Source organism: Desmodus rotundus, chromosome 6 (assembly GCF_022682495.2).
Source record: "Desmodus rotundus isolate HL8 chromosome 6, HLdesRot8A.1, whole genome shotgun sequence".
Taxonomy (NCBI): Eukaryota; Metazoa; Chordata; class Mammalia; order Chiroptera; family Phyllostomidae; genus Desmodus; species Desmodus rotundus.
The window spans coordinates 90704082-90722159 of NC_071392.1; the positions used below are offsets into that span (position 1 = coordinate 90704082).

At 42.7% G+C, this 18078-nt stretch overlaps 1 protein-coding gene across 14 annotated transcripts in view; it reads right to left on the bottom strand.

Annotated features, from left to right (window-relative positions):
* KMT2C (lysine methyltransferase 2C) overlaps positions 1-18078 on the bottom strand; it is a 208016-nt gene that overhangs the window by 74007 nt on the left and 115931 nt on the right. For 13 of the 14 annotated variants that reach the window (XR_008427049.1, XM_053925983.2, XM_053925995.2 and 10 more), the window contains 6 exons: positions 12103-12272; positions 11516-11664; positions 10649-10762; positions 9636-9713; positions 7425-8137; positions 1990-2109 (listed from right to left, as the gene is read on the bottom strand). Coding sequence is in view for 13 of the 14 variants with exons in the window: in XM_053925983.2 (XP_053781958.1) it covers positions 1990-2109; positions 7425-8137; positions 9636-9713; positions 10649-10762; positions 11516-11664; positions 12103-12272 (1344 nt within the window). In the remaining variant the exon portion in view is untranslated. The remainder of the gene's footprint in view (positions 1-1989; positions 2110-7424; positions 8138-9635; positions 9714-10648; positions 10763-11515; positions 11665-12102; positions 12273-18078) is intronic. The other variant, XM_053925991.2, reaches the window with a different exon arrangement.

Sequence of the window (18078 nt, forward strand, 5' to 3'; positions counted from 1 at the left end):
CTGCATTCCAGGTGGCGAGGATGTCCACGCCTGCCCAGGCACCGCCACACACTGCATCTCGTGTTCAATACATGGGAAGAATAAGGGACAACTTGGGCGACCTGGTCTCTCGGCAGCTCTAGGAAGAACTGACATGATTGGACTATTTCCTGTGGACGGCTCTAAGCTCACTTCCCTCTCAACAATCCTGCCAGGTCAGTCCTATTTGATTTCCCCCCTTTAAGGGGTAACTTCTCCAAAGTCTGGGAGCTAGCTAGTCTGGGTTTGAACCACTATCCCGAACTGCTCCGTTGCAGGGCAGCTGATTTTTGCTCTTTACACAGTAATATTTCTCCTCGCCATTAACACTGTCAATTTTGCTTGTTATTCGACAGTTGTCTGTATTAACTGAACGTGTGCCTCATTCTACCCTAGCAACGAGAGGGCAATTTATTTATAGATAGGAAAACTGGTAAAAGGCTAGCTTTGAATCATCTAGATAATAATTACTTAAAACAAAAATAATTTATCTGAATTTTTACCCAACACAAGAAAGACTCTATAGGAAAACACTAAATCCCCCAATATTTCAATAAATAAGCACTGGGGTTATTTGTAGTATGGTTTTTTTTTGGGGGGGGGGGTTCCCTGTTTTACTCAGACTTATTTATTACTACGTCAAAAAAAAACCCCGCATCATCTACATATCCTTACACATTTAAAGTTATTAAAATTACTCAGGAAAATAATCCTTTGGTACTCTTTCCCTAACGAGTTAATAGTATGTCTTTCATACTATGTTCAACCAAGGTCACTAACCACAATGTCGAACACTGAACTTGTCACCAGCTTGGGAGAATGGTTTCCAAGTGAGTAATGATCACACAGTGAGTGCAGATAGATACACATGAATGAGGGGGACTGAAGAGACAGTTTCCCTTCAGTTCTAACACACAGCCACCTTCCCGCTCTCAACTGCCTCTCCTCTCCTCTGCTCTCCTCTCATCTCATCTCCAACTGCTGCCCTTCAGCTCCCCTGAGCCTCTCTGAGCCAGGGGCACAGTAAGCTGAATTGGGTAGGTTCTCCTTGTTCTTTTGTTAATAGGTATTAAAGACTTTTTAAAAGTCGGTGATTAAATCAAGACCATAATAATCTCACTATTTATTTTTCCCCAGCATCCAATGACAAAGATAAATGAAAATGGGTGGTATTTGCTTTGAAACTGTCAAACAAGCCATCTTTTATACTCTTAAAACAAAGATTTATACTTTCCGCACCTTGCTGACATCAGCATGCCATGCAAGTTCCTCCAATGGGAATGGAAAATGAGGAAGTGGCATTTGACAGCCTTGATTAGTCTGCGTTAAACATCCTTATTCCAGAATTACACTAAATGCACAAAATGAAGAAAAACTGTGCTCTCTAGTCAATAAAATCTTTCAACTTTTCAGATGAGTAACGACTCTTCAAATTAAGTTTTTACCCTTCAAATGCCTCAGACTCCGTAGCTCCCGTGAAGCACTAACAGCGCCCCCCAGTGGCCGGGACGAGAGGCCCTATGGTTCTGAGGCTAACAGACACGGAAATCTGCTGTGACCCTGGGGTTTCTCCCCAGGATACGAGTGCATCACCAGGTTAGTGCTGTTTTTCTTTTGTTCTTTTCTAAGCAACAAAATTTTATGGTATCACGAATACATAACCAAGACCTTAATTACTTCATAGCCTGCATGACAAGGATTTCCCCCCATACTGTTAATTACCACATAAAAGGAAGCAACCATAAAAAAGGGCATTAAAAATTTACACTGAAAAGCAGGCATGTAAAACTGCAATTTAATTTCCTCCTGATCCAGATTGTTAAATGCAAGCACGTTGCTTCTTCATACTAAAAATTTTAGGTTAAAAACGTGGCTCTTGAAGCTGAACTGTTTAGAAAAGGTTCAATTCCAACCTCTACTCAGCTACCCCAGAAAGAAATGACACATGAATGTAAATGCGATTTTATTTACCACTTTGATGCTCCAAACGGCACTGCCAGGAAGCTGCCTGGGTTTAAAAATTTCCCGACCTTCTGAAATGTCTGGGGCCCAGGAAGGTGGGCTCACTGTATTATGGGTACTCCAAGCCCCCTAGGATATGGCAGGTGAGAAAATAGATGTGTAAAACGCAGCAACATAAAAGGTCAAAGCCAGCAACTAAGGAATTTTAGAACAGCAAAAACAAATGCAGACGTGTGGAAATTTAGGACAAACTGCTTCCAGTTAGAAAAAGTTAGCACTTACAGTGACATTATACTTAAATGTTTGCAGCTACAATTTATATTAAATGTTTTATTCTGGTTGAAACATCGAAACTTTAAAACTTAAGACTTACTATGACATCAACAATGACTTATGAACTACAATTGTAACACCAAATATAAATAAAACTCAATCACACTAAAATTTTAAGAAACTCTTCAGGGATTACTCTCTTCTAGCAACTATCACTCCACTGGAAAGGAGAATGGATAACCTTAGAGAATGCTACATACACCTACTGCTATGAATAATCAGTCCAGCGAGCTAAACATGCAATCAGAAACGTGAGCAATCAATAGATACATTCACTTTCCTTTGTGGAAATTAGTTAACTGTGTAACCTTCAGATGCAAATACCATTATAATCTGAGCATTTGATTACTCTTCCTTCAGTGACCATTAGTCATTGGTTTTGGTTTTCAGTTAGGGGACTATATATGTAGATTACATCCAAGGGATTAATTTGAAAAGTGAAAAATGTTAAAGCAATTGTCCTAAATTTGCAAATTACAATGCCTAAAGTACTCGATTATTTATACAAGAAATAGTATCTTATTAAAATAGTTAAAATAAAACTGTAACATTTTACTTCCAAGTAACCACATCAAGCAATACCCTGAGCTAATCAGATGAAGATGCTAAGCAGCATGAAGAAAAATGTTTACTCCACATAGGTAACATTTTAAAAGAAAACACAAAACAAATGTCAAACAATAAAGAACCCATTTGGAATTATGAAATTCAAGAATGCACACTATAAATTTTACCAATTAAATGGCTAAAACTTAATACAAGAAACACGGTACTTACCAGGTTTCTAGAGTATCATCAAACCAACATGTAGTAGCCTATTAATCATATAAAAATACCACTGGGACTTTAAATAATCAACCAAAAAGCAGCACTTAACTACCCTTTGTGGAGCACAGTTAATGGAGTAACAGTAATTAAGGAAAAACCACACAAGGGAGAGACGGGCTGCACTTTTAATCAGCCTACCGACCCACCCTCAAGCTCAGCTGGTGGTTTCTTTCCTACTGCGCCCAGGGCCTTCGGTGACCTCTTTCCCACCGCAAGCCCTTTCTCCTCTCTCCTTTTACTCCAACTCTCAACATCCACATACAGCTCTGCTGGGGTCAGAGCAGCGTCCCGTCCTCACCCCACCCCGCACTCTCTCTGTCCTTCCCCACTGACCTTCCTCAGCCTCTACTCCAGCTCTTCCTCCCCCTGCCCTCCAAAGCCTGGACAGCCCCGCTCCTATATGCAGTCTCACCCCAACTGGGATTGTCTGCAGTGAGGGCTTACGCACCCTCTTGGTTTGTCATCCCCCAAATTCACGTTCTGAGAGCATCAAGTCGGTAAGATTTTCAACTTCCTTTGTAGCATTTCCATTTTCTCACACAGAACTGCTCAGGTTTACCATGTCTAGTCCCTCCCTTAGCCAGTCCAGTCTTATCACCTGACCCACCTTCAGAAGTAAGTGGACTGGGACCAAAGGTGCCCAGCTCCTCCCTGATCAGAGTCCTGACTGAGAACGACTCCAACTCTCCAACGGCTGCCTCTTCGGATCCCTCAGGTGCGGCCTCACTACCTACTCATCAGAGAGGCCATTCCTCAGCGCTCCGGTGAAGCATCATCTCCCTTACCACACCTTTTGCATCTTCTCTTCGATCCCAGTTTGGGCTCATACATTTTGTTTATAGTTTATTTACTGGTAGAGTGGGGGGGCGAGAGCTATCTGAACTAGTCCTCAGTGTCCCCACTGTTTTCTCTGAGCACAGCTGGCTGTAATGTGCCCCGACACTGCTGTCAGTGGACCGTTTATCGGTGAGTCAGTAGGCAGTCCTTAAAACGTACCAGAAAAAGTTGTATTCGAAGATAATGTTACGTTATTCATCATAATTGAAAAGTTAGCTTTGATGCGAAAACTATCTCATTTTAAAAAGCGTTCATACTTCATAAAATATGGATGGACAAAGTGAAGGGTTCTATAGATCAAAATGTTTGGATGTCATTTCAGGGATAATTAGAAAGCCACTCTGCTGCTATGAAGAACTTATATAATAAAAGCTTGGGTAATTACATTATGAATTTTAATAAGTATATTACCAAATGACACTGGAAGATGGATTGTGTGCAATTTTATAGGAACAGAAGAAAAATTATGATATACTTAGATATTTTGACAAAGGAGAAATTACTTAATATATTCTTTAGACCTTAATACTGAAATACAGCTGTAATTATTAACTTCAGTTATAAATTGTCCTTCAGATCTCATCTTAGATCACAGAGAACACAGACCATTCACAGGAAGTTAGCGCCCCCTTTTGACTGCAACATGGTTTACACCATTGTTGCACTTGAACTTAAACTGAATTTACTTACTACGCTTGTATTTAATTGTTGCCATTGGAGTATAAGCTTGATGAGAAGATCCCATGCTCTTTCTGTTCACTATGTTAATCATTCTGTTTAGCATTTATTGAACATCTTTTTTTCTACTGAGCATGCCTTACCTTTTCTGCATGCATAAATGTATCAATAAACCCTGTAGTATGGTATGAAACATGCTAATTCACCCATCAGTTATAGCCTAGAATCTTGCATTTCCTCACCTATAAAAAAAATTAACAATCTACCCAGTGTACTGTTACTCTTTACCATGTATCTACAAAATGAATTAAAAGCAAAAGGATTCAAAACATAGAGAGCAGGAGCCTAAGTTGTAAAGACAGCTAATAGGTTGAAAATAAAGTGATTTGCTGCTATAGCTAATGGTTTTGTTATACTTTGAAATGTGTCCCAAGATCACCTGGAGGAAGTAGATTATTTCTATTTCAGTCCTTAAAAATAGTGAAAGAACAGCAACATCCTCAGTTTATCAATCATAAATTTGTTTAGTATTTGTTTTAATTTCATCAATAGTTCTGGAACTCAAGGTTTCATATTTTAAAAAATGCTTCGCCTTGCACTGTCCACGAACGCAGTTTGACTAAAACCAGATCTAGAACACTTAGCATGACAAACTAATGGAAAATATCTCACTCATCGTTTTTACGCAGTTCAAATGCTAAAAGACATGGGGTTAAAGAAAACGCTGAAATTCACTGCACTGCTCCCTTTCAGTGGGGCGACTGGGACACTGGACCTCAGACACAAGGCCTGCGTGTGCCCGCTGGGCAGCCCTGGCTTCCCTCCAGCTGCCAACTCTGCCTCCAAAGGCGAGATCTCGTTAATAGCTGTCCCTCAATTGAAAGCTTTTGGCTTTTCTTTGTTTGTAATTAAAGTATTCACTTCACTTCTAAGTGAATTCTTGGAAAAGGTCATGTAGTATTAGAGTATGGTTAAGATAAAGAGGGGACCATTACGAAACAGAATTTTAATTGATGAAACACACAGGTCTTTGGTTAGGGTGGCATCCGCTACACTGGTAAAGACCGTAGAACTGATGACATCTGACAAAACATGGAAATGCCAGTGATACCAACAATTAAAAAAGATGGAAGCCAAAGAATCTCACTTAATCACAAGAACTGCTATGAAAATCCATCTCATTTCACAGCCAGTCCCCACGGCCAAGAACATGTAAAACACTAAGTACAACGGGAATGCCTACTATTAAATAAACTCCTGTAACAGAGCAGTGGACGCCAGGACGCCCAACACGAGGGCGTGCACACTCCTCTTTGGGCATGTCACGATCCCAGCACCTCAGCAGGGACTTAAACACTGGAAACGCTGCCCTGTCCTGTGCGATGCGCCCTCTGCGCAGGCACGGCCCAGTGTGGCGGCCAGCCGGGGCTCACCAGGGGCAGGCTGCTGGCTGCACAACCACACACCCAAGAGAATGGGGAGGGAAAACACAGCCCACAAAACGCGTGTGAGACCAGTGCAGGGTATGAAGGGGCAGCGAGACAAGGGCAGCTGCATAGAGAGCAGGGCCCCGCCAGGACCAGGGGTGCCGGAGGACTCGGCAGAAGTAACAGCAAATACTGGGGCGTGGCTCGTGTAAAACGGGATAAACCTGGGAAAAACCAGAAACAAACACACACACACACAATTCTGGAACACAGGTCAACAGAAAAGTAATTCTAATGGTTTCTCAGTTGGAACAGAAGTCTCTCAATAAGGAGAAATACTGTAAAATTTAACGGGAGCCCATATGATGCAATTATCCTTAAAGAATGCAAATTATCTCAACCAAAATTAAATTTGAGAACCAAATTTCCATTGCTAAAATCTTTTCAGAGCCAAAACTACATAATTATTACATAACTATTCAAAAAAGAAAAAAAAACAAAACAATAAGAGACTAAGGAGCAGGAAAACTAGTTTGAGAATAAAAATCTCCCTTGGTATAACTATAACTTGCTGTTTTTACATAATGAGAATATATCTGGACATTATTTGGAGGAGACTAATTCTCACATTACAGTAACATACAATTTTATTTTTCTACTGATCTTACAATTCCACAATTGGATAGTCAAGATATTACCCCTCTAAAAAAATCAAACTTTTGATCAGTTTAAATCATGAGACATGAAACTCCAAATTACTATTGTGACTGCATTGTTTGTTATCTAGCCAGCTTATAAAAACTTCAAAAAGTATGAATCTTGTAGAACAAATGTATTTTAGGTACAGTGTCTTCACTTTGCATGTAGCTCCACTTAAATCCTGATCGAAAACAACTGCGACTTTCCCTCCAGTGATAAAGCCCACATCACCTACAACAACCCCAGGAGGAGGTTTCCTTTACTTCTGAAGGTCAAGAACACAAGCCTAAGGTTTTTCCTAAAACCAGTAAGTCCTACGTTGAAATGTTACACCACTATACCTAAACTGTACTTTTTTAAAGGCTTTATTGTTACTGTGGCATAGAACTAAAAAAGAAAAAAATTAAGTGTGTTCTATCATCAAATAGGTTACATTTGTATGTCACAACAGAGCTGAAATGCCAAACAAGATCATTTCAAGTTTCATAGTCTTCAAACAGCACTTTTTTTTTAAGAATGCCAGATAACCTAAGTCAGCATGACATGTGCATTCTACCTAAAGACAGAAAACAGTGCCCCCAAACCAAAACCACACATACATCTTGGGTTAGAGGTGCACCAACATCACCAAGACTGCCCTACCTGTTTGGACCGAGGTCTGCCAGGAGAAAATTTTCTTTTGGTGATAGCTGGTTTCCCCATGCCAATTTTTGGAGTGACGGAGAAGTACGTGGTTGGCACGATGCTCCCCACAGAAGCACTGAGCGCTGAGGGGTAACCGTGCAGCAGGTCGTGGGAAGGCAAGTCTGCGGGGCGGGCTGGGGGGGAAGACACGTGGGCCTTGTTTCTGTCCGCTGCCGCGGGAACCACCGACTCCGTCTCTGGTGGCAGCTTTACAGATCTGTCTCGGCATAAACCGCCCTTCACACAGCTCTCAACTGCAGGAGTCGTTTCGAAGTCCATACAGGCAGTGGAAGATTCGGGATTTTCTTTCTTTTCCGTTTCTTCTTGCACCTTTTCTACAGCCGACTGTTTCTCAGGACAGAAAGAAGAACCCTCCTCACACAGGCACACTCGGGGCTCAGGAGGAACGGTGACAGGGTCGCTGACTGCTTTCGGAGGCCTGGGCTCTGCGGTGCAGGCCACTGTTCTAGGGCCCTCTAACGACCGAAGCTCCTCCTGCGCAGTGCCTGGGTGCGCGAGGACTTGGGCGTCTTCTGTCACTTCCATTTTGTTTTCATCTTGATCTTCATCACAAATAAGCGTTGCTTTAGAAGACATTTCCACTTGGTAATTATCAACTACATATGAAATCTGATTTTCCAATTCAGGATGCATTTTATCTTGAGATGATTCTATAAAATTTGAAATATTGGTTATGTTAATGTACATGCAAATTTTAAAATTTATAATTATGAGTAGGTGTAAGACATTAATGCATTAAATGTCTGTTGCTTCGCGGCTTAAAAATAATCGGCTTAGACAGAATCAGTCACAGATCAGACCACAAAACCTAAAAAAAAAAATCACCTAAATAGGATCACCAGAGTGTAAGGTATTTCTGGTAAGAACATTAAAATACAATTTCTAATACAATGCTATTACATGTATATGATGTTTTGTAATTTGAACACTTATAAAAGTATTAAAAATTTCGTAAAGTCATACTCATTTAACAGCTAGGAAAATGAGATTCAGTGATGTTATGTGAGGCATCCAAGTTAAAAAGTGAAAACTGCTCTTGAATACAAGGTCGTTTGGCAGCAGCAGGCATCCCAGATGTAAACAGAGCTCTCTGGACTCACGTGAATAATGGCCACAGAGCAAGAAGACTTATTTTGCTTAGTTGTGCCCAATGAAATTTTTAGATACAATCCTTGCCCTTCCTCATCATCTCTTAACTGAAGAAACTAGCCTCAGCAAGTCAGCAAACATACTTAGGTATCAGAAACACTTCTAGTCACCAGCTACCAAATTTTAAACCGGGGCACTGGAGCATGAGCCTGGTAACCCAGGCTCGTTCAGCAGCAGGCTCAGAGGCCCAGCGGGCGACCCTAAGTGCCCCAGCACGTAGGATGCTGAGGACAAAGAGCACGCATTCCAGTTTCCATCGAGGCAACTTCTGGGTCACATCAACAGAGACACTGATTTCCTCGTTCACAATTTACCTACCACGTGACTGAAAGTCATCTATGTTCTCAAAGCAAAATGGAATCTCACTTCTCATTTCCACTTCACTGAAAGACTATATAGTTGAGGGTAAAGAAAAAACATCAAAGAACAGATCAATGGTACCTAATATTTTTAAACACAAAAATGCTTCAAAAAAATGTAAAACTGAACGCACGTGAAGAGTAAACACGTAAGGGTTTAAAACCAAAATGCCATCACTTGAGTGACGCAGATAAAACTGATCCTAATACAACAGGAAGCCTACCTAGATCACCTGCTACTCGAAGACCGATGACCTCAAGTCACACTGTCACAGAGCAATGCGTCCCCAGCATGCTGCACTAGGCGAGCGAGTTAAGGTAAGAACGTAAACATACTGTTCAACTACAGTCAGCTGCTGGTGTTTCACGGTGACTTTAACTTGCCTCAATAAGGAACATTCGATCTAGCAACTCTTCAGAGAGACTGTAACCTCCTTCAGAATTCCACGGTTAATTCCATGCAAGAAAAGGATCACTTACCTAGAAGATTTCCTTACTATAATGGTAGGTAAGCAACAGTTAAAAAGGTCTTTGCAATAATTAATTTGGAAAGTCAACAGACAACACCACAAACCGGAAGAAAAACCATGCGGGCTTTGCTGTACTTCACTCAGATCAGACGACGTCAAGTGCTGCTTACCGGAAATGAGGCGGCCCTGCGTGTGGAGGCTTTCTGGAGGCTCACTCTGCCGCTGCTCTCCTGCACGCACCTGAAGGGCTGTGAACACACATTTATGGAGCCTCTAGCAGCAAACTTTCCCTGTCCTGTCCCTGCTCTCTCCGCAGTAATTTCAGCAGGATTTTTATCCTACTGCCGATGCCAATTTCCCATGTAAGCACAAAACACAATGTGATTATTTATTAGTAAACTGGGTGTGAGGATGGGTATGAAAAAGAATTAGGATTCTGATTATACACTGTGATTAGCCTTGTAACAGCTTTGTCTTATTTTTCTTCACTTTCCATACGTTTTAATAAAGTTGTTAAATATAAGCAATCTCAAAAAATCTGAGACTTTTTATGTATGTTCAACCTGTCACACACTTTCACAGAAACTACCACTCTCAGAGGCACCCAAGGTTAATTTCGGCACGTAGACTCTCCCCAACCTGGTGTCTCATTAATTCCAGGTCCGCGTGTACAGTAATAGCTTCCTATCAATACCACAAAAAGCTCGATTGAAATAACTGAAGTAACCCTCCATAGGACTGTTGAGACAATCAAAAATAAACCTTCCATTATCCCAGCATGAAGCATCTCACAATCAGCAACGGCTCAAGTTAGTAATTACAAGTATAGCCCAAGAAGGGGAAAAGAACAAATTACTTTTAATGAAAATCACCTGATGTGTAAACAAAGTGTGTATTTGTGATTAGGTATAGATTACAGCTGAATTGCAAATATACACATGCCCTTACCCCTACTAGATTGTCTAAGGTTATTCTACTGAATTTCCTAAGTACTACGTATATCTCGGCTGATTTTTATTGAGGATACTAACATTTTAGCAGACATTCACATATTCACTGCATATGAATATGAATTCACATATACTGCATATGAGGTATATGAATATGCGCTGTATATCTGCATATGTATATGGGGGTCCCCCCCCCCAAACCAGACTGTACCCATCACAGAAAACATTCTCACCATCTGGAACAATTCCAGGTGCAGACTCCTCAGCACAGGCATCCTTAGTAGCTGCTTCCTCCAGAAACAGCACGCGGTGTTCAGGGTCCTCGACTTCCATATCGTTGTTATAATCTTAACAGAAACATATTTATTCTTTAACTCAGAGTGCGTTTTCATGTTCTGGTTAACTAAGTCAACAATCACTGCTCTGCTTCAGTGAGGGGAAGGTATACCCAAAAATGCCATAAGTTCATCACATTTTCCTATTTTTAACCCAATATGATTTACATTATAAGAAACACGGGAAGTGTGCTGAGTTAAAAGGTGAGTGGCATGCTATTATTTGAGGAGGACCTCCCACGAGAGCATGCCGACGGCACCCTGCAAGTACAGTGTGGGCGATGCAGGGGGCCCACGTACACCCCTTGAAGACAACAACACAGGGGCTTCTACAGCAGCTGCTGCGAGTGACAGTGAGCAACAATCTGGTCCGAAGGTCTGTTTCTTTACCACCCAAGAGCCTTGCTACCGTGCTCATAACTGACAGTACACTGCTAAAGATACCTGAGCAAATTCTGGGCTCTGGAGGTGAAGGCTAACATTTAAGTGACACTATAAATCCGAAACGTGTTTAGAGCGAAATAACCCAGATTCTGAAGTGCAAACTAGGTCCTCTTGCCAAACGAGGAGGAAGGCGCACTGCTGGCCCAAAGCACACTGGTCCTCGAATTCACACACCAGGACAGCATTTGTAAGGAAGCCGGGTCAGGTGTGAGCTGGCACAATCACAGGGACCAGGGTCACATGCACCTTTAAAGGCTGAGAAACTCAGAACGCGCGTTACCACCAGAGCAGCGTCCTGGGGCCTGGCTGGCACAAGTGTACCTGCAGGGACGTCGGCCATCTCCTCGCCCTCGCCCGGCTGCAGCCCGATCTCAGCAGCCAGGTGTCTGCAGTATGTGCAGACGTAGTCTTCTCTGAACTGAGAATCCAGGTCGTTATCTGCTGGCTTGTCGCATTCTAGGTGAACCCACCTGCAGTGATAAACATTTTTCAATAAAACAGTCCAACATATTTAAGTTCACAACACAGAGCAGAGCGAGGACACTGAAACCCTGATGAGGGAGATGAGGAGGACAGGCAGGAGAAGGGCTACCAGGATGAACGCCCTCAGGAAGGACCAGTGTCTCTGGATGTAGTTAAAGCTGCTGACAAACTTCTACTTCCAGAGTGTCAAACTACTTCCTCTTTAGTCTCCCCTCCTAAAGCTCACTTCTGGCCGTATCTTTTGCCCATTCCCTTCCTTTCGCCTTCTGGATGCGTGAAAACAAACGTCATTCCACTGAGAGCAGCACTCAGCATGAACAGGGGCACTGGGGTGACGAAGCTCGGAGCGCAGGGGGGACACAGCAGTGCACAAGCACACAGACATGGGACGGGTGGGGCACCACAGCGGGACGCGGCCTTCTTACCTTTTGCACATATTACAATGTAGCATGTCTTTCTGCAAGTCTGGATTGTAGCACTTCCCACAGAAAGGGCATAAGTTATCCTGCTGCTGGTAACAACTGTCACATACCAGGCAATTGTGGTGCCACTGAGAACTAGACCGTGTGCCACACTCAACACATATTCTGCAATTCTAAACACCAGGAGAAATGGAAACAAAACCCATCTGTTATGCATTGGTACTGCAGTTCTGGTATAAACCTTTTAGAAATCAATGAAACATTTGTATATTATACATTAAGCTTTAACGTTCATGACACTAATTTAGGGTGTATCTTTTTGAAAAAGCAATTTGTTTTGAACATTTGATAAGACATCACTCAATTTGCACTAAAACCTCCAGGAAAATGTAAATAGGGGACAGAGACATCCAAGGACACACAAATAGGGGCGGGAAAACGTGAAGTACACAGCAACTACTCCAACTTCAAAAAGAAACAGTTCAGGATCTGGAAGCAGCTTGTGTGGAGCACGACCACGCAACCCCCACTGCAGCAAGCACTGCAGGGGCTGCAGGGGCTGCAGCGGCCTAGAACGCACACCCCGGGCAACTCGCACTGAAGAGACAGCACCGCCCAGCCGTCCAAATGACTCGGTGTGTAAAATTGTGAAAATGATCGATCCAGATCAACTCTAAGCGTGGCTTCTCCTAACGTCAGCAGAGTGGAACCAGTGGTACTTAAGTCTTCTCAAAAGACCCTTTTCAGAAGTGCACAGCCCGCCTGAGGCAGCCACACCCTCTCCTGTGCCTGTGAGTCACCCCGCCTTCAAATCCCAGCAGGAGGCAAGTAAGTTGCCCACCCCAACTCTCCAGTCTAACACACCAACCAATGGAACTGCATCTTTTTGAGCTGCTGGACTGCTATGCAAAGACTCGCAAGCTGAAAAGGAGAAACTCGCTTGAGTCATACACCTGCTGAAGTTTTCCAGATACAATGTAAATGCACTAATATTCATGCAAAAATCCTGAATCATATTACGTAAAGCGGGGGTGTCAAACTCATTTTCATCAGGGGGCCACATCAGCCTCGTGGTTGCCTTCAAAGGGCCGAGTATAACTTTAGGACTGTATAAATGTAACTAGTCCTTAACAGTTAAGCGAGAGCTCAGCGCTGCCCCCAGGTAGAAAAATAAGGTGCCAGGCCAGATAAAACAAGGTGGAGGGCCTGGATTCAGCTCGTGGGCCTTATGTTTGCCACCTGTGATGTAAAGACTCTGACAGCAAGTTAGGAAAACAATAAGCCACATCCAAGTGGAGTTAATGCTAGAAATGCAAGGATGGTTAAATATTAGAAAAATCTATTAATAAAATTCAACATAGGTTGGAGGAGAGTAAATCATTTCAATACACGCTGAAAAAGCCTTTGAAAAAAGCCAAAACCCATTCTTACTTACAAACAAACTCTCTAGAAAATAAAAATGGATGGGAATTTCCTGAATGTCATACACACACCCCTCAACTCTAAAGCCAGCACTTCCCTAACTGAGGGACCCTGGGTAATTCCCATGGAGGTCAGGAACAAAGCAAGGATGCCCACTCTGTCCACTACTACTGGACATAGTTCTGAAGCCCATGTAAACATTGAAACAAAGACAGAGGCAGAAGAGTAAGAAAAGAAAACTCTACTCGTAGACATCAAGATAGAACCCATGCAAAATCCTAGAGAACGATCCTAAATTCAATAGAATTTAACAAAGTGGCAAGATACAAAGCAAGCAATGAAAAGTCAATACAACTCACACACATAATAACCAGTTAAGGTGTAATAAATGAGAAAATTCCATTTGTAACAGCAACAAAAGACACAATATTTAAGAATGAACTTAAAAAATACCTAAAACATATACAAAGAAAATTTACAAAGCACTGTTAGATGACGCTGAGCTAGACTTGAACAAATGCAAAGACATACCTTGTTCTTAATATGTCTTAGTATCAAGATGTCAACTGATAAATTTGAAGTGACCCCAATAACAACTTTGTGACGTTTTTCATGGAGTCAGATACACACAAGAACAGCAAGAAAATTGTGAAGTGGAAAAGCTCCGCAAGGGACCAACAGGGCCCCCAACTGCAAAGCCTCCATGACCGGGACAGGCCGGTCTTAGTCCGCCAACAAGACGGACAGAGTATCAGAACACACAAGGAATTCCAGGAACAATCCCAACCGAATCTGAAACTCCGGTCTGGAACCTCAAGTCGATGGGGGCAAAGACAGCCTTTGGAGCGGCTGGTTTTGGACAGCTGGAGAGTGGACTGGAAAAAGTCCAGGCGGCTGGAAAAAGATACTTCACACCATACAGAGAAGCAGCAGTCCCAAATGGACAAATTAGACAAACTAACAAAAGTGATGCAAAAACAATGAAAATATGAACTGTTCTATAACCTCAATGTAGGGGAAGGGCAATTTTAACTCAAAAATCCAGACATAATAGAAGACAGATAAATCTAGCTACATAAAAACAAATTTTTGTGTGGCAAAAAATAACATAAGCACAATTTAAAAAAAATGTCTAACTGGAGGAAAACACATGCATCACATAAGACAGATAAAGGCCTAATATCCCCAAATATATAGGGGTCAGCAGAAGTAAGGCCTGCTTGAGTGTGGTTGGTATGGTAATAATATGGGTGTAATAATTTATAGTTTTAATTTGAACATTTCAAATTAACATGTCAAATGGTGTGGCTGACCATGATATTGATATGTTATAGAATTACATACTTATGATTCTGTAATAAAAAAGGGGGCATTATTTGTGCCAGGCTCTGTATATGCAGAACCCTTAAATTGGAAGGTAAAAAAATAAAAATCTTCAATAACAGGAAATACACATGAGAAGACAACTCATAAAAGAAGGTCAAAATTATCTTTATGCATATAAAAAAAGACCAACCTCACTCAACTGAGAAATGGAAACTAAACTACATTGAAATATCATTTTTCACCATAAAATAGGCAAAAATTCAAAAGCTGACCATGACATTCTGTTGGCAAGGATACAGGAAAAGAGGTTCTTTCATCCATCCCTCTCCTGGTGGCCCTGTGAACTGCCACCAGCCCCTGGAGAGGGATGTGACCCTATCTCACCAACTCCAAGTGCATTTGCCCCAGCCAGTAAGCCCACTCCTAGGAATGTGTTGTGGACATCCTCTCTCAACAGTTCAAAAACCCCTCTCTGCATTAAGTTACCAACTCAAGAATTGTTTGTTATGCAAAACACCATAAACTACCTCAACCTCCCAGCTTTTGCCACCGCAGATAAGAAAGGGGGAGGGGAAGGAGGAGGGAAATCCCTATGAACTGGTATGAAATGACTTGTAGATTTTTTTTAAGTGAAAAAGGCATACATAATGTGCAACCTTCAGTATAAAGAGAAAATAATGTATCTGCTTATCATTACAAAAAAGCAGTTAGGACAAACCAGAAAGCAAGTTAGTTACCTAGCAGAGTAAATGCGGCAGAATTCAAGTTGGAGAAAATGACAATTTTGAGTAGAACTTTTTATATAACTTTGAATTTGAGCATGCTAAGTATCCTATATATTTTTAAAGGCAGAATCACTAAGAAAAGGGGAATAAAATCTTTCCTGGGAGCAAACCGAAGGCCTGTTCATGGCTCAAGCAACCGAGTCCATTTGTGGAGCGTTGCTGGGGCCCAGGGCTCGGACTCGGGATGAACAGGCCGGAACCTGGGAGGGCAGTGACCTTAGTGGGAGGGGTCAAAATCGGAGGCATTGGTGTAAATTCATTATGTATGAATTCTGTTGAGTATATGCATATTGTGTGTGTACATGTACGTGTAAGTGCAAGTACACGCCCATATTTCTTGCACGATCTGCTGAAAGGGCAAAGAAGCAAACAGGCCTTAGCAAAGAGCAAACCTAGCACCCATTCTCCAAGAAAGGCCCCAAGCCTAGAAGACAGGACTGACTCCAGGGTTTGGGGGGGGGGGGGCAGGGATGAGCCCAAATGTGAGGAGGTACTCCAATACACGGTCACAAGGGCCTAGGCCAGCCTGAAGAGGCCGCCCCAGGGAAAAAAAATACGGGCCCATCTGAGCACAAAACAAATTAGTTACAGCAATGAATTATTTTACAGCCCACAGGTAAAGCCTGCTTCAGGCAATGAGTCCTAAAGCCTTGGAAGAAATTCTGAGGAGGAGCAAGGTATGTGCATGGTCCGAGTGTGCCACCTTGCACACTGCTTTACTGAGCACTCGGGGAAGGGCATCCAGAACTCGGCTGGCAGCGGGGCCATGTGATCAGAACTGCCATCACCTGTGAGGGGAGGCCAGCACAAGGCCCACCTGGCTGGGCCACGTGAGGGCAGCGACACCTGAGAGGGGCACTCATCATCACTTGGGCGGGATTTTGGCCAGGAATGCGTGACTCTACATAATCATGAGAAAACACCCGTAAAAGACAAAATGACCAAAGTTCTATTTGTGGGAACAAGAACAGGTGTGTGGAGGAAAACTGTTCTTCAAAAGTCGGCATCAGAAAGACATGGGCTTAGGGAACTTTCCAGGTTCAAGGAGTCAGACTAGAAGTGACAACTAAAGGGAATGCCCACCCTAGACCAGATTCGGGCTCCACCCGGGGAGGGAGGAGATGCTCCATGGCACCTTAGATCAAGTGACAAAGCTGAAATGTGGGTGGAAGACTGGATGAAAATACTGTTGGGTCGGCCACAAAGTTCGTGTAGTTTGTTCCATATGATGACTCTAGCAGTGCTTAGCTGTCTTTAACTTCATTTGAAACAATTCTGTTAAGATTGTATTGTGACAGCTGTCCTATCAGCATGCATAAAAAAAAACACCTTATCCAAAACGGTGAATTTCTGTGCAGCCATTTTAACACTGAAGATGGAAGAAGACACGCATTTAGGTGTAGCATACTTTATTACTGTGAGAGAGGTGAGAATGAAACGGGAAACACACACCGATGTGTGCAAGGTGTGGAGAAGGCCCTGGGACTCATCAAATGTGTCAGATGTAGTTTGCGAAGTTTCTTGTACGACTGACGTTTTTGGCCGAATGTTTGCTGTGCGGCTGTCTTACGCATTGGAAGGTGTTTAGCTGCACCCCTGGCCTCTCCCCACTAGAAGCCAATAGTGGGAGAGAGCTGACTTACTCAAAATATCCCAATCAATGAAGTTACTGGTGGAAATGAAAAATGTCTTTGATTTCACGGAAAAAGCCTAACAGACTTTTTGGCCAACCCAGTGGACTGATGTAAAGGTATGAAACGGCTGACAGAGCTATGACGACGTAAGAACCCCTGTTTCATTAGGGAACACTTAAGTGTTCAGCGGTACAGGGAGCACAGTGTTTGTAACTTATCCTCAAATGGTTCAAGCCCAAAACATGTAGTGGGAGGGGAAGGGAAGGAGGGAGCAGGAAGGGCAAGGGCAATGACAATGAAATCCCAACAACAGGTGATCTAGGTACTGAATAAATGGCACATGGGTAGTTTTATTTTTCCAAATTTTAAAGATTAGAGTTATTTTCAAATAAAAGTTTTTAAAAATGCTTAACATACCACCAACAGAAGCGTTCCTGAGAGAGAGGCAGGGAAAAGAAACCTGCCTGACACGGACTGGCCTACAGCTGAGCTCCTGAAAAGACGCCCCCGCTGCCCTGAGCAGCCTTACCAGAGGGAAGCCCAGGTGAGGCCTCCACCTGTGCTGGACACACACGGGGCCTTCAACTATTCAAAAAACAGGCAAATTGTGAACACGGACTACAGAGATGCATGGAAGAACTGAACGGCAGTGGAAGAGGATAATTCCTCAGCTGGCTCAGAGGATGAGCCTCTATGGAAAGCCCAAGCCGACTATTTTGGGTACCTGGGTACTCACTGTCGGCAACGCCTCCCTACACCCAACACCCCTGCGAGCTGAGGACTAGGAACATTCTCCACACGAGAAAAACTGG